Source organism: Rattus norvegicus, chromosome 5 (assembly GCF_036323735.1).
Source record: "Rattus norvegicus strain BN/NHsdMcwi chromosome 5, GRCr8, whole genome shotgun sequence".
In the NCBI taxonomy this organism is placed as follows: domain Eukaryota; kingdom Metazoa; phylum Chordata; class Mammalia; order Rodentia; family Muridae; genus Rattus; species Rattus norvegicus.
The window spans coordinates 24,113,467-24,135,147 of record NC_086023.1 but is presented as its reverse complement, the minus strand read 5'-3'; the positions used below and the strand labels follow the sequence as shown (position 1 = coordinate 24,135,147).

General features: G+C 40.5%; 1 protein-coding gene across 3 annotated transcripts in view; it reads right to left on the bottom strand.

Moving 5' to 3' along the window:
• Positions 1-5,942: 5,942 nt before the first annotated feature.
• Ubxn2b (UBX domain protein 2B) overlaps positions 5,943-21,681 on the bottom strand; it is a 28,019-nt gene continuing 12,280 nt past the window's right edge. The window contains exons 4-7 of one of the 3 annotated variants that reach the window (XM_017593330.3): positions 20,969-21,078; positions 16,942-17,079; positions 12,528-12,689; positions 5,943-11,400 (exon numbers count right to left, since the gene is read on the bottom strand). In XM_017593330.3, coding sequence (XP_017448819.1) covers positions 11,238-11,400; positions 12,528-12,689; positions 16,942-17,079; positions 20,969-21,078 — 573 coding nt within the window. In that variant the 3' untranslated portion in view covers positions 5,943-11,237. Of the gene's footprint in view, positions 11,401-12,527; positions 12,690-16,857; positions 17,080-18,950; positions 19,091-20,968; positions 21,079-21,681 lie in introns of those variants that run through there. The other 2 variants (NM_001107905.1, XR_005504428.2) reach the window with 2 other exon arrangements.

Sequence of the window (21,681 nt, the reverse complement as noted above, 5' to 3'; positions counted from 1 at the left end):
GTATTTGTGAATGTTATTCCACGAGATATCCCACACATGTAACTAACTAGATGGATGTGTGTGTGTTGCTAGGGATTGGACCCAGGACTTTGTATGTGCTAGACCCAGGACAGTAAGTTACACATCCTCTTAAAATGTTTCCAGTAAGACTTGTCAAATTTTCTTACCAGAAAACTAACAAGGAAGAGAACAACACAAACTACATTTTCCGTAATTCGCTTATTACTTCTCAATGCCTTGCATCATTCGTCTAGTTTAAATCCATCGGAGCATCTTCAGGCACACGTTGCGTATCCACTTTGGTGAAATGGAAGCAGAACTGAAGGACTGTGCTTCTGTCTTCCAGCGTTACTGAAATTCTGTGTGTTTGAGGTGTACAGAGTGACATATTGACAGACACGTGTGACTGTAGTGATTACCACGGTGAAAGAAATTAGTGTATCATGTTACACACTCTGTAGTGAAAACACTTGAGATCTGCTCAGTAATTCTCAAGCATACACTTAATATTATATTGTTCTTCAGCGCCTGTTCCTCTTATAACTCCATCTGTGGAGATGAGTCAGTATCCCAGGCTGTAATGACATTTACATCCCCATCGGTAATAACAGTTCTGTTGTTACGATGAGCTCATGGTTTTCCTTCCCATACATAAAACACCACGTAGTATTTGTCTTTGGCCTTAGGCTTATTTCCCTTAGCACAGCATCTCCCAGGCATGACTATGTTATCACAAATGGTTCCCTTCTTGAAAAGGTCTTGTTATATGTATGCATGTATCTACCTGCTAATCTCTTGTAGCACATTTAAGTGGACACTATATTCTGTCTATTGCAAACAGCTGCATTGAACAGAGGGATGAATATACTTCACAGCAGGGATGCTATTCCTTAGGCTATATGCTGAGGAATGGTGGCTGAGGAGCTGGACTTTTATCCACAGGGGCGGTACAAAATAAAAGTGTCTGATAGCTGCACTCTGCAGAAGAGAGAGTTGGAACCTTAATGCTGATGGGAATGGTTCCTCTTGGTCATCACCTTCACCAGGAAGAGCTGTCCAGGTAAAGACATTCCTGAGTATGTCTGTGAGGGAATTTGTAGAGACAACTGGTCCGTGGGTCGATGAAGTAAGGGTGAGAGACCATTCAATAAGCTAGAAGACTGGAAGAAAATGTGGCTTACTTCTTCCTGAGTAGGCATGCTTTTCTCTACTGCCATTGCCCACACACAGACTCATTCTTTGACTCCTCAGGAGGCTTGTGGACCTTCAGCATTGAACTTGGCTCCATAACGGGTCCTCTTGTTCTCAGAATCCCCCTTTCCCTAAGTGAGCAGCTACTATGTTGGCCAGCTTTCTAGGCTACAGAAAACCTGGCAGTACTATTTAGCTTATGATTTCATAAGCCAGTTTAGTAACTCTCAATGTTATTCCTAAATGTTAGTCCTCTTTCTCTGACAGACCCTAACACATTGGTGGTATGAGGAATTTAGAATGTTCAACTCCTACCCTAATCCCCATTCATTTTGCAATTCTGCCCCCCAAGTCTCTGTTTGTGACTGGACTCTGTAATTATAAATTTGCATCATTAGCTTTGAGAGATGCAGATCAAAGTAATTGACTTTGGCAAGAATTGATGACTGCAGAGATATAAAAGAACCAAGAACTGAAATCCAAGAAACAGAATAGCAAACAAATGGGAAGGGATATAAAGTGGATTTAAAAAAGGAAATACTATATTTTACGTTGGTGGATTGGAATGGATAATAAACACAGTGAGGCAAGTCACATGATCTTCAGGGAGAAAGCTTTGTTAAGTCATTCACTCAAGTGATGTTCACACTGAAAAGAACCCAGCGCCTACTGAGGTGATAGCACTAATGTGTCTATAAACTATTATTATACTACTGAGATGTCAATCGCATTCGGCTATCACATCGGTAGGCAGGACAGACAGTGCAGGTCACAAATGACATTGTAAATGATTATTTGTGACTGGGCTGATCCTGGTGTCTAACAAGTACTTTTGATCCCATCTGTTGATTTCAGCAAAGACAGTGGTACTGATGAAATTCTTTCCTAGTGTCTCACACCCCCTGGTGGAGAAAATGGGTAAACACATACCCATAATGCTTTACCATTAGCAGTCAGTACCTGAACAAGGGCCGAGGCTACCAGGACCCTTGACCCTAAGGATTCATTTCCAGATGATGTTGAAAACTGTGACCATTACGTCACTCACTTATGCCATGTAGCCCCTCCCCACACACATTGTCAGTAGAAATGCAGGGGTTTTTGTGCCTATTGTCACATGTCATTTTTTTGAAAGAGGTGAAATGTAGTTAATGAACTTTTAAGAAATGTCCGTGTGCTGGCATGCTTGACTATGGAGATCTGAGGACAAGCTCAATACTGGTCTCATCTTGCTTGAGATGGGATCCCTTTGTTGTTCATAGCTATATAGTCCAGGCTAGCTGTCCTATGAGCTTCAGAAGTTCTCCATCTTAGCCCTCCAATTTCAGGAGAGAAGTTGCAAGATCAGGCACAAGAGACCTTGTCCAGCTTTAGGTAGGTGAGTTTTGGAGATTTGAGAGAACCAAATTATAGTGAATTGAGTGAGCAGTTACTGTATTTGCTCAAACAGAATATAGCCTAGAAAATAAAAGCTTTGCAACTTCAGCCACACAGTGAGCTCAAGCCTGGACTAGGTTATACTCACATACATGCATGTACATATGCATACAAAAGATGGGGGCTCTGAACATAAAGCATGGCACTTTGGTATACAAAGAACTTCAAAGGGAACTGTAAGGTCCAAGAAGTGTCCTCAAGCTAACTCTCTGGCTACTGACTCACAAGTCCTCCAGATGTGACTCATTAAAGCCGGAAGTCCTCTTCTCCAAAACGGTAAGACTTGAAGTCTTCTCCAGAATGAAAACAGCAGTCTGTTCTTTCTCCTTTAAGCTCTGATACCAGAGGCCCTGAATTATGCAGGGAGAGGCCCCCTGAACCCTCAGGCCTTGCTGGACTTCCTGCTTCTGCTATGACTATTCATTCAATTACAGTTGCCCATTACTCAAGGGAGCTAAGCAAAAAGCTTTCCATGGGGATTGGGTCTTTGTATTTACAGGCAACTGTAACAATAAAACCTGCAGTAAGATGCACACACCTTTGTCTTCTGCCTTAGGTGACAGCTGTGAGCCTTGTGTGTGGGATAACTCAGCACTCCATCTCCAATTACCCCAAAGGGTAGAGCAATGCAAGACAATTCACACCCAGGATGAACGGACTGCTGACACCCCCACTTAGTGATCCTGAAGTAAGTCAGTTAGCATGTCTCCCAGGAAAATCTTTGTTGTTCCTCTCACCTTTCAGTGACCTCAGAATGGCTGCATGAAATAATGCATGGAAAAAGGATTTTAAGTTACTATTATTTGTAGACATCTCACTTAAAAATCCCATGTCCTTTGTGCTTTTAGCATGAGCTGATTTGCATAATTGAGCTATTCAGAATATACTTAATAAGGTCTAGAGATTCATCCAATTAACACGTCTTTGGCAACTGAACTGGCTCCAGTGTGAGTCTAATTTTACATGAGAAACGTTCTTGACAGAGGGCATGTTTGTAATACAGGTCTGTAAGCCTCAGGGAGAGCTTATCAGAACCAACTATGCCCTGCTTTGTCCCTGTTGTTGGCACAGCTCTGACCACACCTGGCTCCTCTCCCTACACTGTTTAGAACCAAGAACTTACTGTTCCAAGCAAAGTTCGCAGGAATCCAAAAGTCCAGGGAAGCCACATGTAGACGTCTATGAAGGGCTTGTGGTACAGACCGGTCAGTCACAGAGCACAGACCCAGTTTAATTCCCAGTTCTGAAAACAATGACAACAGGGCACCCAAAATGCTTTAAATAGCAGGACAATGAGTGGAAGTGAACGTTTCTAAGTTGGAGATGTCACGGTATATGATCAAATCAAAGCAGAACTCCCGAGTATTTGGACATGGACAGAGTGAGGGCTGGCATCAACTAGTATTTGTAATATAAAGAATGAGTAACCATGCTTTTCCATGGATTTAAAATGTCATTGGCTAAGAAAAATCTTGCTTTCCATAATCATTTGTAAAAGTGAAATTGAGACTTATTTGCATGTATGAAATAAAAAGGCATGGAGTTCTAGAAGTGTAAACATCTCATTATTTTCACTAATGGATTAAGATGGGTCCTCTTTATTTAAAAAAAAAAAAAACTACCACTTTAGGAGCAGTGGAAAATAATCTGTGACTTGTCTAGCGGCCTTTGCAACCGAGTGCAAGTTAAAGTCATCGCACAGCAAGCATCATCGAGGAATGGCTACAACCTGGAATTGCATCAGTAAGCCGACAAAAGCAGATTAAATAAAAAACAGAAAGAGATCCAGATGCCTGTGAAGGGATACAGCTGTGTTAAAAGGGATTTATTTCACGTTCTGTACAGAGAATGTTTCCTGCCATTAGGAGCTTTGGTGCTCATTTCTGACAAAAATAATTAAAATGCACGTTTATAAGTAAAAATGAAATCAGCTGAGTTTATATGTATAATTGTGTTGGGATATCCAAACGTAGACTTTCACCACATCATCCTTCTCAAAATAATTCCAAGAACACTGAAACACATGCATGTTTGCAGACTTTATCTGCTTGAAAAGGTCATTTGGAAATCCGTAACTTCAGGTCACTTCTGCCGCCTCTGCTTGCGTCGAAGATTGCACAATGGAGTTAAGTCAGAGAACAAGAACAATGTATAATGAAAGTGAGAAGTCTTTATAGGTGCAGCCAACTTAGGGCCGGGCCAAAGTCAACATCTCCCTAAGCTGGAATATGTAAGACATCTGAGTGGCACATGATTAAGTCTCTATTATCATTGGATTTTCTGTAGCTTTCTAATTGAAAAGATTATTAAATATATTTTAGTGCATGCTCAATTTACTACAGTTACATTTTCTTAACTGCTCTTTCACATTTTAGGGGAATCAGTAGTCATGTGAAATATAGCTTAGCACCTAGGTCTGTATAAGATACGGATTTCTATCAGACTACATGACCATGACTAGTGACCCTTTTAAGTAAACAAATAGAAACCATTAAGCAGGTTGAGGACTTTCCACTGGCTCTGGCTACAAAGAGCAGAGCTCAGTTCATCAACAGAAGGTTTTAATTAACAGATGGACAAAGAGAATACAGACAAGGAAGTACAGATGGAAAATTCCACGGAACATCACAGTTGCACATTCCTCAATCCTTGAAGGGGAATGTCTGTTGTACAGACCTTTCTCTCCCCGCTCAGCGTATCACAGGTCAGTTACTCTTAGACACAGAATGTGTTTTCAGACAGGGCTGTTGGCAGGATCTCCCTTATTACACTTCTGGAATCAGCACACACTGACTGGGACTCAGAAACACCCAGGCTTCTCCCACTGTGCATTCCCCATGAAGGTGTTCCTTGGATGGTTCTGGCCATTACCAAGGAGAGCCACTGGGCACTTTACTCTCACTATGCTACACAGGCAACTAGTCCTGGAAATGAACCAAGATGGCATTTCCAGAATCTTTTCTCCTTTCCAGACCCAGTTACGTCACAAACATTTGCTATTACCGGTATCAGTTCTTGGTATCATTCTGAATCTCTGTTTAGAAACATAAGTGCATACATTATCCAGTGGCCAGAGACTACTGTTTTCTTACTAACTTACTACTTGGCTATTCAGAGCCACTCTTATGTCAGGTAGTGTCATGTGATCTAGGGATATAGTGGACTAAAGTCCTTGTCCTTTCTGAGATGCTGGGGAATGAGAACGGTAGCAGATGAGAAGCATGCTACTGGGATGACTGGGAGCAGCCACTGTAGACAGGGTAAGGGGGCTATGCAGACAGGGATGTCAGTCACACTGAGGCACAAAAGGAGGCTTCTCTGAGGAAACTGCATTTATTAAGCTAAGATCAGGACAAGGTATATAACACAGTGACATTAACTATAACGTGGCTGTAGAGAATGCTGATCTCAGTAAGGCCTCAATAGACATAAACCTACACATCTCATGTACTCCTTTATCAAAAAGGAATGGCATACATGCTTAATATTACAGAATACAAAGAGATAGTTTGAACTGCTATGGAGTACCTATGTGCACAATATTTCAAACACTTCCATTACAGATATTTATGTGTCTTAAGGGGCATTCCTAGACTCATTATTATGCATTTTTATAAACATAAAAACATACTATTTACATACAACTTTATTACATGAATAAAAATAAATACCTCATGCATTGGAATGTCGAACTTAACACCATATCCATCTACAGAAAACATGAACAGTTCTTTAAGACATTACTTCTCTTAGGGCTTTAAACCTCAAATGGCAGGATACTGAAAGCAGGTTTGTCTACTTGCTGTCAACGTTGCTCACAATGGTTTTCAAGTCTACCATTTCCTAAAAGCGGCAAGGATAGCAAGAAAATAAGACTTTGTCATAGAGGTAAAAATCAAAACAAAATGGGGAAGACATTAAATACGAAAACCGCATCAAAGAACTCCTTATAATTGTGTTCTGAAAGACACATCCCAATGAACACTGCGTAGAGAAGAGCACAAAGAGGACAAAGAGTAAAAAGGGTGTTTACTAATCTTTTTGAATGTTCCTACCCAAACACAGGACCAAGCGAATGCAGACTGAGGAGGAAAAGGCAGGACAACAAAGACTGTTTTAACACAGGGGCAGTTATCACTTCCTCACCTTTAGTCTCTTGGCTCCCCCCTTTTTTTGTGTGTGTTACAAATTAGACAATATCCTAATTTGCCAACAGAAAAAGGATTGTGTTGCTAATTTTGTGCAAGTCCATCCTACTGTGTTGCTAGTCATTTACTTGGTCCTGCAACAAAAGGAAGTGTTATGATACAACCAGAGGCCACTCATTAGCTTTCTCCGAGTCTTTCCTTTAAGGAGCTTTCTCTGAAATCAACTGCAGCATCTAAGGGAGCTCTTAAGGAAGCTGCGGATTAAAGTGATTTGAGTCTGCTTCCTATGTAAACATTCATCTAAAGGAGAAGGGACCATATCAAGTACAAACCTTCCAAAGAGCAGCCCCAGGGCCCCAAATCCTGGCAATGCGGTCTTTAAGAGGCAAAATTGTTAAGTGACATGGTATTATCTGTAAGTCACAGAAGTCAGTGTTCCAGACTATGTAAACACACACACACACACACCCCAGGACATTTTTTTTTTTATAAACTCTTTAAATTAGAGAACAGTAGATATTTTGGCGTATAAAAATTTCCTTAGCTTTTGGCAATATTGGCCAAATACATATTATCAACACGGATACAAAATCTTAAGGGGAAACTGAATGTAACCTTATAGTAATATACTTTATGCCAATCTTTTCTGAACTACACAGGGCCAAATAGCCAAAAGTACCTGACTCTATTCCTGTGGTAGAATAAAAACCGAAAGAGCAAAGGCAAACTCAGCCATATGAATTAATTAAATCATATGAAAATACTCGTTTAAAAGAAACCGAGTCAACCACGTAAGTCAAACCACACATGATGAATAATTTCATAATCATATTCAATGAGTTTCAGTGAAAACATTATTTGTAAGCAGATACTGCAAACTTTTTATTACATAATCATGTAAAACAGTCCTCAGACACTTTTCTGACTGCTCACCGTGGCCACCTTGTCTTGTGACAGCCATACATTTTAAAAGTCGGAGCAAATGTAAACGGATCCTTAATAAAACCTATGCCGTAGTAGTTGTGAAAGCACTAGTCATCCCTGTGGCATTCAATTCTGTCCTAATGCACACCTCTGTGTTCTGGAGGCAGTCACAGACACAGAAATGGCAGTCATTCTTCTGTATACGCCTTTGTAGGCATTCCATGTAATAGATGGAAAAGCTACAAGAAAATTTCAAGTTATTTTACAAGATTGAGATATCATTTCCCTGTTTCTGAAACAGGTAATGCCCTTTTGTTTACGATGATTATTTCTCCATTTATTTTTTGCACATGTATGTTGGAGAGGAGGCAAACCCATGAGCATGCATGCCCATTTGTGTGCCTAGAGGTCTGAAGTTGATTTTGTCTGATTGTTCATATTTTTTGATGAAGGTCCTCTTGCGGAATCCGGAACTTTCCCATCTAACTAGTCTAGTTAACCCCACCCCCCACCCCGATGCAGATATCGCCCCCTCTGCCTGCCCGTCCTGAGACTACAGGTGGCCACCATGTCTGGTGGGATTTATGTGGATTCTGGGCATGCAGTTTCTGCTCCTCACCTCTGCTCTATCTATTAATTCATCTCTCTAGCCCTAATTTTCCTTCATCTGAAATTATGTGTTCCTCCTTCCCCATTTTCTAAAGGCAGTTTCACACTGGCTGGTCGCCAGGTCACAGGGGTCTTTCCTTAGTGGTAGGATCAGGCACGTGTGCCCACAGCTGGTTTTGGTAATCTTTTGAACTACAACTGTTACCCACATTGTGTTTAACACAGAAAAAGGAACAAGGCAGAGCCTGTACAGTGACGGAAAAGATTCTGAAGTCTTTGTTTTCTATATGACTGAGAAAAATTCTCCACAGAGATCTTGTTGTAAAAGACCAAGTATTGGAAAAATCTCAGTTCTCAGGTGGCCTAGGACTTTAACCCTAGCACTCAGGAGGTAGAGGCAGACAGATCTGAGTTTGAGGTCAGCATGATCTACCTCATGAATCTCAGACCAGCTGGACTATATGGCAAGACCCTGTACGAAACAAAACTCTCAGCTCACTTCCTAGCAATAACCAGAGAACCCTAGGTCCTGTACAGCATGTTCTAGCCACAGGAGAGAGTGGGGTCCGCTACTGGGCCAATCCCAAAAGGTAGATGTGGCTTTGGATTCCATACAGTAGCCTTAGTGTGCAGCTGGACAGGTACCCGAAAAGCAGAATTTGTATATGATGAGCTTAGGACTAGGCTGAAATTTTCAAGTAAACGTTAACCTGTATTCTCTTTGCTGGTTATAGTAGTTTGATAGTAGATAGACACACTGTGTGGAGAGGCGATTTAGAGAGAAAGCAGGGCTTGGTGGAGTACTTACTCTACCTAAACAACTACTACACTGCGGCTCAGTAGCTAAAGCGCTCGGCATGCTGGGTGGGTAGGAGGGCTGCCTACCATTCCACACTCTGAAGGTGGAGACGGGATCCCTAGGGCAGGCTAGCCAGACTAGGCACAACGATGAGCTCTGGGTTTACCTGAGAGACCCTGCCTGAATAAGGTGAAAAGAGACTGAGGAAGATTTCAGACATCAACCTCAGGCTTCTCCCAAACACACGCAAACACACATAACAAAACGGTTTGCATATTCAGTCAGACAAAGGGCTCTCTGAGGAGACTATGCATATGATACAGTTGTTTTCTCTGAAAAAGTAAGAATTAGAGATGGGATTGTTTCTGTTCCATAGAAGGATGCTTGGAAGAGCATCCTGTTTAATGGACCTAATTTAAGGTTTCTTGACGAACATTTGCTAGTTTAGCATGAAGGGTTCACAGTACAACAGGAGAAGGAAGAACCGAGCAGTGTGGCTTCTGTGCAAGGAAGAGGACGGGAACAGTCAAAACTCAGAGACTGAGTTATGCAAGCTACATATTCACCTTGGGCCTTAGGCGGTGCATGGTGTGTCTGGATGAGTCTGCACTCCATTGCTTCCTGCCCCTTTACGGGTCAATGCTTATAGCATATTTTATAATTGTGCTGCCACTTTCTTGTGGGCAGATAATTCATTTTTACTGTCATAGGTAGAAAGGAAGCCCCAACTTCATTTAGATAATAAGATTTGGGACTTCTGAGTTGATAAAATACAGATAAGATTTTGGACCCTGAATTAGTGTAATTGGTTGGGATATCTGAGCACCTGTGAAAGGGGGGAGTTTATTTGGCAAGTGAGTCTTTGCAAGAGTGGACTGGGGTAAGAAATCATGTCAATCCCTCTAACCACATGAACGCGTAACTGAGACAGGAACGAGTGACTCTGAGAATGATAGCGTTCCTATAAAGTTCACACTCGGCAGTGACAATGGACTGCCGTGTGCATCCTATCTTATCACAGGTCAGAGAGACGCAGTGCTGGCTGTCAGATGAAGGAGAGCACCGTGGGGAAAGGGCACAGTGGCCTCTGGAGCTGAGGAGCCAGGGAGGGGTTGTCTAGGGCCTCCATGCAGTCCCGCCAACACCTAGATTCTAGCACAGACAAACTCGTGTTCAGGTTTCAAGTTATATTGTTCTAAGATACTAAAGCTGTACTATTGCAGTCACAAATCCTGTACTTTCTTATGTCAGCAGGAAATGACACAGAAATGGTGACCAAGGATAGAAGGGAGCCGGGGGGCAAACAAGCTTTTCCGTCATTATTGGTTTTACCCAAGCTATCCAAGAAATGCCTGGACCAGGGAAACACAAACATCTTGCTGGTAATTTTTACTTCAGTGTCTCAGACTGAGTTCACACACTGAGGAATTGATTATGGGTTGGACACATATGTGTCGGACACTTCCAACAATGTGTGTGTAATAGAGTCCCCATAAAAACGCTGACTGAATGAATGACTGTGATCCTGACAGGCTCTGTAAGGGACTATATAAAGTGCTGTTGACCACATCTTGTCAAGAGCTGATGACTTATATCTACTAAAATTTAGTTCATGACAGTTGTAATTCTACAAAACATAAGGCCAAAATATGTCCTGTGGCACTAACATAGTTTAAACAATATGCAAAAAGATATGCAAAATCTTAACTGTTGTATGAACAATTTCAAAATCAGAGGAGACACTATGGCACATATTACAAACAAAATATCCGTTCTGGCTACTGGACACTGCTACATTAAGAAATTTGAATGCAAATTTTATCAAATGCATTTACCAAAAAGGGCCTCTTTTTGTTTCATTTGAAAAATGTTATTACATTAGCACTGAACATGTAATAAGTTGATTGATCTAAACATTTACAAGCTATCAATATAAATCAGCCCTACAACTAAAAACTCAAACATCAAGATCTACCCTTAGTCTAAATCATCCTTTTATCTAGACAAAGACTGAAACGGAGTAACAGCAAAACCAGAATTTATCTGAATAATAGAAGTCATTTGGTTGTTTTATGCTGGAAGTGTTTTACTAATGATCACAGCACTATCTGTTCCGGGTCGGAGCAGCACTACTTCAGTTGCTGGAGTATCACTGTGTTAAGAATATCCGCATCTTGGAGAGTCACGCTCTCATCTGTTAGCTCTTTACTTGGAAATGAAGTCACAAGAATAAAGTCAGTAGTTGCAAATTCAGGACGTGACTGTACTATAAAGTCTCGTACATCCAGAATCCTGAAGGAATAAGTAAAAATGGCTTATTGTAGAAAAGGGACATTTTTAGTTTAAACCATTCTCACAATAAAAATTATATAATCCCAATTTTTGTTTAAAGGTGTTATTAATTTTCTTTAATATACATTATTTTGATAGGAAAGTTCATCAGATTTTAAAAGAAAAATAACTTTGGAGCATATATTTATCATGAAACAAAACAATCTTAAAGTGAATTATGTATAAAATAGTGTTAACAATATTGCTATATTAAAAGTATAAGTCTGTTTTCAGAGTAAGAACTGTTAGCAGCCTAAGTGTCTAAGTCATCTAACACTATGAACAAGATTTTACGTGCATGCATCCATACATATAAAAGGTATGTGTGGTGGTACAAGGCTGTAATTCAACCTCTTGGAAGAGTAAGTCAAGATCACTGAGTTTGAGGCTAGCCTAGGCTACACAGTCACACAGAGAAATTCTATCATTAAAAATAGTAACAAAAAAGAATTTTAAAAACTATCATCACATGTACCTAGTAACTTAACTAAGACCATAAATGCACATTATAATTAGTGAGAAACAAAAGTACTCTTATGTTCAGGGAAATATTTATATTCAAATGAGTATCAAACAGACAACACAACAGTGTATTAAAGATTCTTACCAACAAAATAAACTATGTATGTTATGCATTTACATTATGAAGTTGCTATACAGAAAGGTCTGATTAGACTTTCAATTTGAGATAATGTCTTGTCACATAGTTTAAGATTTACTTTGAACTTGTAATCATTTTGAGTTTCCAAATGACAGGACGACATTTGAGTACAACCGTGCCTCGCTGACAATGACCAACATTCTGAGAAAGTCCTGATAGGATCTTATCATCTTAAACCTGAGTCCATTTGATGCAGTTTTAGTCACAATGCAAAACTAACGCTCTATACCTAACGAACTGGATAATTTACAAAGATTATGGCCATCTATTTTACGTACTATAAATAGTTGCTATCCTTTTAAATATTCTTCTGTCAAAAGTTGACTTTAAAAATGTCATACCTTCACTTACTCAGTATGTTTTGTGCAGTGTCCTATGGATGAACAGTGTAAGAACACAAAGACCCACAGCTGGCAGAGAAGCTTACCGGTGTGTGCTGTTGAATCTCTGTATGAGACGACTTCCGTCTGCCAGCCTGATCTGAATTTTTGTAGTGGGCACTGAATCATCAATAAGAACAGCTGCATTCAGTATTGATTTATCCTCTTCTTCTGGGGAGGAAGGAGTACTGACGATTTCAGGTGTAAGGCTAAGAAAGCAGAGTTTAAGAATCTGAGTACAAACTGAGTATGCAGGCCACAGGGCACACTCAAGGTGGCAAAGCCTCAGCTCTCCAGTCAGCTGTGCTATGATCCCACAGACGACTTCCAAACAAGCAGACGCAGCTTCCTCCCAGCTTCCTCTACTCTTTTGGCTTCTTTAATTATATTAAAATTAGTCTGGAGCCTATGATTCCTACTTACTAATTCCAGATCTCTTAGAAGACTAGCTACATTTCTTCAATTTCATCTCTGAGTTTTCCTCACAGTTTGGAGAGAAATCAGAAATCAGAGAGTTAATATCAGCGTGCCCAGGAACATGAAGAAAACAGATTTCAAATTCCGAGTGTGCTATGACGGATATACTCGAGGAAGTCCATAAGCCTCATCTAATTCTCTAAGCTGCATCCCGTAATGCACTATTATCCCAGAAAGTCCTTCTGGGTACTGCCTAGAACAGAGCTCGAAAGCTGCTTTTGCTTATAAAATCAGAACTCAACTGCTACTTTATACACTGCCAAGACTGTTTTAGAGCACTCGATTTAAGACACTGCTTTGCAAAAGAAAAATAACTCTAAGCTATTAGAGAAAATTTTATTCACGAGGACAAATTCATATTGAAGCTTACAAGACAAAATACCACTTGATCTTGATTAATAGTGACTTTATTGGTTTAATAGCTTCTAATGATGATCAGATACAGACTAAAAGTTACTGTGAAGAGAGAGCTCTTTCAAGATTAAAACAAATTTAATCAAACCTGAAAATCTAACAATCCCTTAGCATCTTAAGAAGAGTTTTTATATTTTTATTTTCTCCAATACTAAGATTTCAGGATCTTTACATGGCTCCTGCTATGAGCACTAGACATTGATTGACTCTTACCCCTATTTAGTTTATTAACTGATAGTAAAGTTAACTGATCTTTACACCAACACTTGCCCCCGCTTTTCACACTTCCAGATTTAGAACCAATCTGAGAAAAAAATGTGATTAAAAATAAGCAAAAGTAGAAAACAGCAAATTACTAAAAACTTAAGGAAATTCAAGTTCCAAACCAAAGACTTAAGCAGTTACATTGTCATGCTACTGCCTAGGGGGAGAGAGATGGAGATCAGAAAGGAGGTACAAGATGACACAGGGTGCCTTTCTCACCAATAACCATGTGCACACCTCATCAACACCACTGCACAATCGTCTCCCTCACTTGTCCTGTGTGAACTGGCAAGTCAGCCATCCTCACTGACCTGAGTCTGTCTGTTCTCACAGAACTATTGTGAGTGCAGATTAACTTTGTCAGGCGCAAAGGCACTTTAAGGTAGTTTTCTATTCTACCTAAAGCTGGAGCCTACTGAGACATGAGAAAGCTGACCTAGCTCTTTTCTATAATGCAAAGCTACTTCACAATGCTGTTTCTGCCATGCAAAATTTTCCTTTGGAGAAAAAAATTTGAGGTCAGTTTTTTTCTGAAACAAAAATAAAGTACAAAGTAGGGGCAAAAATCTAGGTAGAAAGCACTTGGATGTGTCTCCTTGTAAGAGACAGGTGTGTGAAAATGAATTATTTACAAACTGAAATGGATGGACTTTCGGAATAGGTAGGGCACCATGTCAATGGAAAAGCCTTGAGTCAGAGGTAGACCAGAACTCTGTCCAATGCCAAGTTCAGTACTGGTAAGTAGCAGTTGTGGTTATATTGCTAAACTCAGTGTTCACTTTCAGAGCCACTTTTCTTTGCTGTTGAAATCTTTTGTGGCAGTGACTCACTCTGTAGCTCAGGGTGGCCTTATTCACCCTTATTCAACTACCACACTACAGTGGCAGTTACTTACAAAGACTTGGTTTTATGTGTACAAGTGTTTTGCCGACATTTATGTGTGTGCACTATGAGCATGTCCTGTGCCTATGGAAACCAGGGAAGGCATTAGTTCTTATGAATCTCATTTGTAGATGGTTGTCATCTGCCCCACTTGGGTACTGAGAACCAAACCAGGTCCTCTACAAAAGCAGCACACACTCTGAACCACTGAGCTACCTCTGCAGCCCTACAGTGACACTTTCATGTACAGTTTTTGTTTTAAGGTTAATTAAAAACAATGTATTTTAAAGAGGACAACTGACATACAAAATCCTGCTAGGAAGGCAGGAAGAAAGGTTGGGGCTAAGAGTCCTCTGGGCAGGTCGAAACTTACAGAAGGATGGACTAGGGCTCTCAAAGTAACATGATGAAAACACTTATTATCAGGCTGGAAAATTCTTTGAAGCCAAACCAAAAAAATGTGCAGGAATAGAACCGGGGCTGAGGGAAGGCAGCAGGGAGCATCTGGGATTAGCCACTGGGGTCCGGGAGGCAGCACTGTCTGCTCTGCAGGGCTCACACTGTAAGCGGTCCCAGCTGCAGGAGGCAGAAGTTCTGATGACGGAGCCTTCAAGGGCTGGCCGAGCAGCAAGACCAGCAGGAGGCAGAAGGCAGGCCAGAGGGGCTGCCCAGCATTCGAAAAGAGCATCCCTGAGAACTAGGGACCATGGCAAAACAGAACCTCAGATTCAGTGCCAGATGACCATGTGGCAAGCAGAATCTTCTCTAAGCAGCATACAAATGGACAGAGAATGCCTTTAGACACAAAGATAGCTATTAAGTTTCATCATTGTGCATCAGTTACAAACCCATGGAGAATGTCACCTCTTGCCTTCCTGCCAATAAAAGACTCCAGCTCAACTCAGGTTATCCTACCATTTGTCTCTCCTGACTTCCTTATTTCTATTATATAATTGGATATCATCTTTACTCTGTGATTACTCCATGACTACTTGTGTATCACAAAACATGGGTAGCATCCATCTGTATTGTCTTTATTGAATAGACTACCACCTATGAGGAAAATGGATGATCCTCTTCTATTTGTGTTAAGCAGTTGACTGGATCTCTTGGAACATGATAACTGTTAAGCTGCTATCTTAATAGGTTTGTCTGTCTGTCTGTCTGTCTGTCTGTCTGTCTGTCTGTCTGTCTGTTTTTCTTTCTTTTTTAATAGTTTTGGTGCCAGGAATTAAACCTTATCAGTTCTTCATCTGGATGTTCATCATAAAATGTTATGTATAATTCTTTACTTTAAAAATGTAATGATTGAGAGTTTGAGTACTGAATAATATTACATTAATATTCTAGTGTTGTCTGTATAATAAACCTGAACAAATGTCTTTTTCTAGTTTGAAGTAATTCAGGCTGTGGTAGCCCCGGCCAGCAAGAGTGGGTATACAGCTGAGACAGGCCACTGCCTGGCTAGAGACTGATGACGACCTTGGAATTCTGCTCTTCCTGCCTCTATCTCCTTAGTGCTAGGATTTCAGGTGTAGACCACCAGGGTGGGGTTGTAGTACTGGAGACGGAACTTAAGGGCTCCTTAATAAGCCACAGGAAACTACCTCCTGCACTTCCTCAGTGTTTATTCATGGCAGATACGCCCACTTAAAAGTGTGAGGTAAAATACAGCCACTGTGCTCTCCATGCAGCAACTCCATACAGTTTTTCTTCTGAAGCTATGTGATTGGAAGCAGTAATAAACAGAAAAAAAAGTGACATTAGAGAACAGGGAATTCGTGGAGAAGGGGAGGAGGGCAGTGTGTGCACGGAGGTAAGCTCAAAGCATTGTGCATTTTATGTATTATATACTTACAGGAAAATGGCCTTATGTAACCCTACACAACAAAACTGAACCAGAGAACATGGCACGGCAGTGAAAAGCATAACACCTACAATGCTTGGCTGGAACTTAGTTCTAAAAATTCTCTAGCTCAGTCAGACCTTGGGCAATTACTGTTATTTCAAAATGGAGTAATAAGTATCCACACATTAAACTTAAACTTTGATGAGTTTAAAAATTTACTTTTAATTATGTGTATGTGCCTATGTGGCTATGTGTGCACGTGTGTAGATGCCCACTGATGCCTGGAACTGGAGTCACAGGTAGTTGCAAGCTGCATGGCAGGGGTGTGTGGAACTGAGGTCCGGCCCTCTACAAGAGCAGTGTGGGTTTAAAGAGCTGTTCTCAAGTGAGCTTAATGCATGTCAGAAGTACTGACCTCTGGGTACCTGCTACTAATATTATGCGAGTTGTACACCTACTTACAGCAGGAAGGACTTCATAACTCAGACCAGTTTTTACAAGTCATTTTGATTTCTTATTCTCCAAGGAATGTCATTTTGAGCAAACAAGTGTTTTTCTCACTGGAGGAATTTTACCTTCCAAGTTTTTGCCCTTCTCCACTAAAAGCCTTGAAGCGCAATCTGGGTTTTATGTACTCTTGGTCTTGATGGTCCTCCATGTCCAGGCTCACCTGGCTGCCGTGGACCAGTCGCTGAAGCTCCAGAGGAATCTCTCTTAAAGGAGGGAAGAAGGTTTAAGTTAAGCTTGTTAGAAATTATATTGCTCCACTGAGACGACTGTAATTAAATCAGAGCTACGTGCTAATATAAAATCTTTCATGGGGATTTTGGGGTTCACATAGATTATATCACACCTTTCCAAGTTTGAGAGTTTATTTGTCTGAGTGGTTTCTGTTTGTCTATGCTCCACATGCACACCTGGTGCCCCTGAGTTATGGACGGCTATAAAGCACTGTGTGGATGCTGGGAACAAAATGATTTCATGACGGCGTCTGCATGCACACATGCCGTGGTGCTTCGTTCCTCCTGGTGTCTCTCCCGACTCTGCTCCCCATGCCCTCCTCTTCTTTACTTGCGATAGACGGCCTCCCTTCTGTCATCTCACACGTACTAGGCTCTCTCTTCCTACCTGACTATCTCTTTTTCCCTTTTCACGACCCCTTTCTAGTCTACATACTCATACAGAAGCATAAACAGTTATATATCTACTCATATATCAAATCTAACCTAGATGATGCATGAGAGAAAACACATGATATGCGAGCCTGGCTGATGTTACCTAACAGTTCAGAATCGCATTATGTATAGTAGCCACATCTCCTTAATACATCCATGTGTTAATGAACGTCTATGCTAGTCCAGTCTCTGGGCTAGTGAATGGTGTACCAATAAGCATGGACATACAGGCATTTCTACGGTATGTTGCCCAGAGTTCTTTAGGGAATCTGTAGCTCCAGGGATTCATACTCCCACCAACACTGAGTAAATAAAGAGATTCATATTCCCACCAACACTGAGTAAATAAGGGTTCTCTATTTGCTGTGTCTCACACCAGGACTCGTCATGGTGTACACAGAAGCATCACACCTGACCTCAAACGTTTATTTCTAACTCCATCCTGGAGAGAGCTAGAAACTGGTAAAGGTTTATTGGATTATCAGGTAAGAGGTAAACACCGCTACACTTCAGGGTCAAGGGCAGAGGCTGTGAAGACTAGTTTTATCAACTGAGGACAGTATCACAGCTACACCAAATCAACGTGTGCCAGATACTCACACGGGGAACAACTCTTCTCTTTATGTCAGAGCCTAAGTCTATTTCTCTCATACAAATAAGCAAAAAGTACTAAGCACTTTTGGAGGTTTTTAGTTATTTTTTTAACATACTTTGCAATTCCAGGAATATATTTATTATTTAAATTACCAAGTCCTTGAATGAGCACCACTAATAGTAATTAAGCTGACAACTCCACACACTTCATTATGGTAATTTTCTGCTTGTCACATTTACACAGAAAGTGCTAGATGGATGAATCAGGCATATATATGTTGGAATATGAATTTATATTAAAGAAATAATATAACTATCACTGACAGACATTTTTGACTTGTGGAAACTTTTCTATATTTAATATACATAGGTAGAACATATCAATTTTTGGAGATGTGATATGTATAAGCAGATTACATTACCTAATCATTGCTCCTGTAGACCAGGAAAGACAGTATATAAGAGAGAACCTCAAACTGATATTCTTCTCAGAAAGGAGACTCTGCTTACTGTTTGTACTTGATGATATTGTGTAACCCCAATGAATGTCCTAATTGCCTGAAAATTAACTCTAGCAAATAATTAACATTTTCTTCTTGAACAGCAATGTTGGTTTTCATATACTACTTGAATATTTCCATTGCCTTGTTACTCTTAGTTTTCAACTGTTTAACACTGTCTTAACTGCTATATCCAAGTCCTTGCCACCAATGACTTCAGCACTCCATTGATAGCATCTCATCGTGCCTTTGTTTGGGATCCTTATAGTATCTATGCCATTTTAAATTAAAATTTAAATTTACACACTAACTCACTTTCTACAATGTCTTTCTTTCAGAGTTCCTTTGTTTCAAAGGATTTTATCACCAGCTATTTAGCCATTCTCCTTGGGCATGCTTCATTAAAGGGGCTCTACCTCCAATTTCTGTATGGGATGTTGAAGTCTTGGCTTGTGCTGAAAAAAATAAAGAGAAAAGGAGATTCCATCTTGCCACTTGTGGAAAGACCTAAGGAATTATCTATTCCTAAAGGGCAACAGCAAATCAAAGCTTATGCAAATGTAATTCCAGTAGGGGCCATGATTCTATCCCAAGTAGACAGAATTTGAGAGCTCTGGCCATTGTAGTAAGAAGGGTGCAGAAGTAAAGGGGTTAAGGCAAGCTGCTTAGGACAGGTGTGTGCATGGCAGGGGATTTTCCTGAATGGAGACACAGAGAGGATACTATGTGAGACTGTGAAAGCGATGCTTGGATTATTTTGGAGATCCCAAGATGCTGGAGATGACAGAACCATGGAATTGTCTGCCAAAGAATATTTTAGGCAGTGATCAAGACAAGAGGGAGAAGTGTGCTGTGGTCAACAAAGCTGGAAGGAGTGGGACATCTAAAGAGCTATCCAAGTCATCTGAGGTCACACACAGGAGTACAGGATTTGGAGTTCACCCTGCTGGGTTCTGGTCTTGTTTGGTTCAGTTCTTCCTCACTATTTTCTGATTCCTCCTTTATGGAATGGTCATCTGTATTCTGTAGCATTGTAGGTGGGAAGTATATAATTTGCTTTTTGCTTTTGATTTTACAGAGTTAAAACTGAGAGATTTCCTTGAGTCTCAGAAGAGACTTTAGACTTTGAAACAGTGCTGAGACTAACGGCTATGGGGACTTTTAGTTCTACTAACTGTAGTTTGCATTATTACATGGCTATAAGCCTATGAAAGCCAGGGAGTAGAATTTGGTGGTTTTGATTAAGAATAGCTTCCATTGGCTCATGTCCACAGTTGGTGGAATTACTTGGCTTGGGAAAGATTAGAATGCCTGACTTTGGAGGTGTGTCACTGGAGGTGGGCTTTGAGGTTTTATACCCCACACCACTTCTGGTTGGCTCTGTCTCCCTTTGCCTCGTGCCTGTTGCTCAGACTTAAGTTCTCAGCTACTACTTGAGTGCTATGCCTACCTGCATACAGCCATAACGATTGTAGTCCCACCTCTGAAACTGTGTGCCACCATTCAATGCTATTTTAAATAAGTTACATTAGTCATGGTGTGTTGTCATGGCACCCTGTCAACAGGAAGTGGGGAAGAAGCTTAATAGCTAGCTAGCTAGGTAGGCATTCAATTTATTGATTTATTATATTAAGATATTTCTTGGAGGGGGCTGGAGAGATAGCTCAATAGTTAGGAGACTAACAACTCTTCCAGAGGTTCTGAGTTCAACTCCCAGCAACCACATTGTGGCTCACAACCATCTGTAATGGGATCCGATGTCCTCTTCTGGTGTGTCTGAAGAGAGTAATAGTGTACTCACATACATACAATAAATAAATCTTTAAGAAAAAAAGAGAGATTTCTTGGAGCAGAGCCCATAGTGTCATCATAGGTAAAAGATATTCAATCATCTAATATCCTTTCTCCACAAAGATCCATCTCCCCCAAATCACTTGTGTAATAAGTCACCGTAATTAATTCTTGAAAGCTAGTAGTATATACAAAACAGTGAAAGAGAGAGAGAGAGAGAGAGAGAGAGAGAGAGAGAGAGAGAGAGAGAAACAGTCAAATAGTTGCCACACAAGCATGATAGCCTCTAGAACGTAGATAAGGAGGCTGGATGTGGTGGTGTGAGCCTGTAACCCAGCACTGGGGTCACAGACCCTGGAGCTCAGTGACCAACCAAGTCTGGCCTATTTGTCAAATTCTCAGCAAGTGAGAAAACCACTGAGGTTGACCTACGGTCCCCACATGCACTTGTACACATACATATACAGGCACAGGAACATGCATGCACATACTAAAATAGTTCCATTCAACATGATAAACAAAACACAAATAATTCCTCTTACCCTCTCTTAACGGACTCCAAAAATTGAGCATTTGTTGGGTCGCTGTAAGGCCTCAGTTCTCCATCATCTAAACTGAAACCATTGCTCCACAGCCTCAGTAAAATCTGAACCTTTGGAGGTACAAAAAAGAGAAGAATTCATCTCCAAGCGATGTTAAGTTTCAGTGTGGTATTTCCCAAATTACTACCTGATTGATTTATCTTAAAATATGAAGATATTTTATTCAAAGCTAAATATGTGTGCTCATGTGTTTACTTAAGAGGTTTATTTTTAGCTTAAAACACTAATAAAAGCTGCAAATATCAAAGTCCCACAGGAGGAGCCTGGCTTCTGTGCAGTTGCTCAGAGTTCACTGAGGAAACAAACAGTGAGAAGATGGACTCTGCTTGGCTCCTGTGACTCATCCACACCCAAGCTCTCCTGTTCTGCACAGCTTAAACATCAGGACAACGCGCAAGGCAGACCTTCGCAAAATCTAAAAAATTATTATTTTAACGTTCCAAAGTCAACAGAAATAATGGTTTCACTTTTTTTTTAAAACTGTACTCATTTTGTATTATGAAGGTATACAATTTTAAAAAAGAATTACAAGAATTATATATTCCTGCCACAAATAGTTATACATCTCTAAACGTAAGACATAGCAGATAGAAACAGAGTTTGGCTTCAACCCATGCTTTGAAAACGAATAAGCGAGAGTATATTTAATGTCA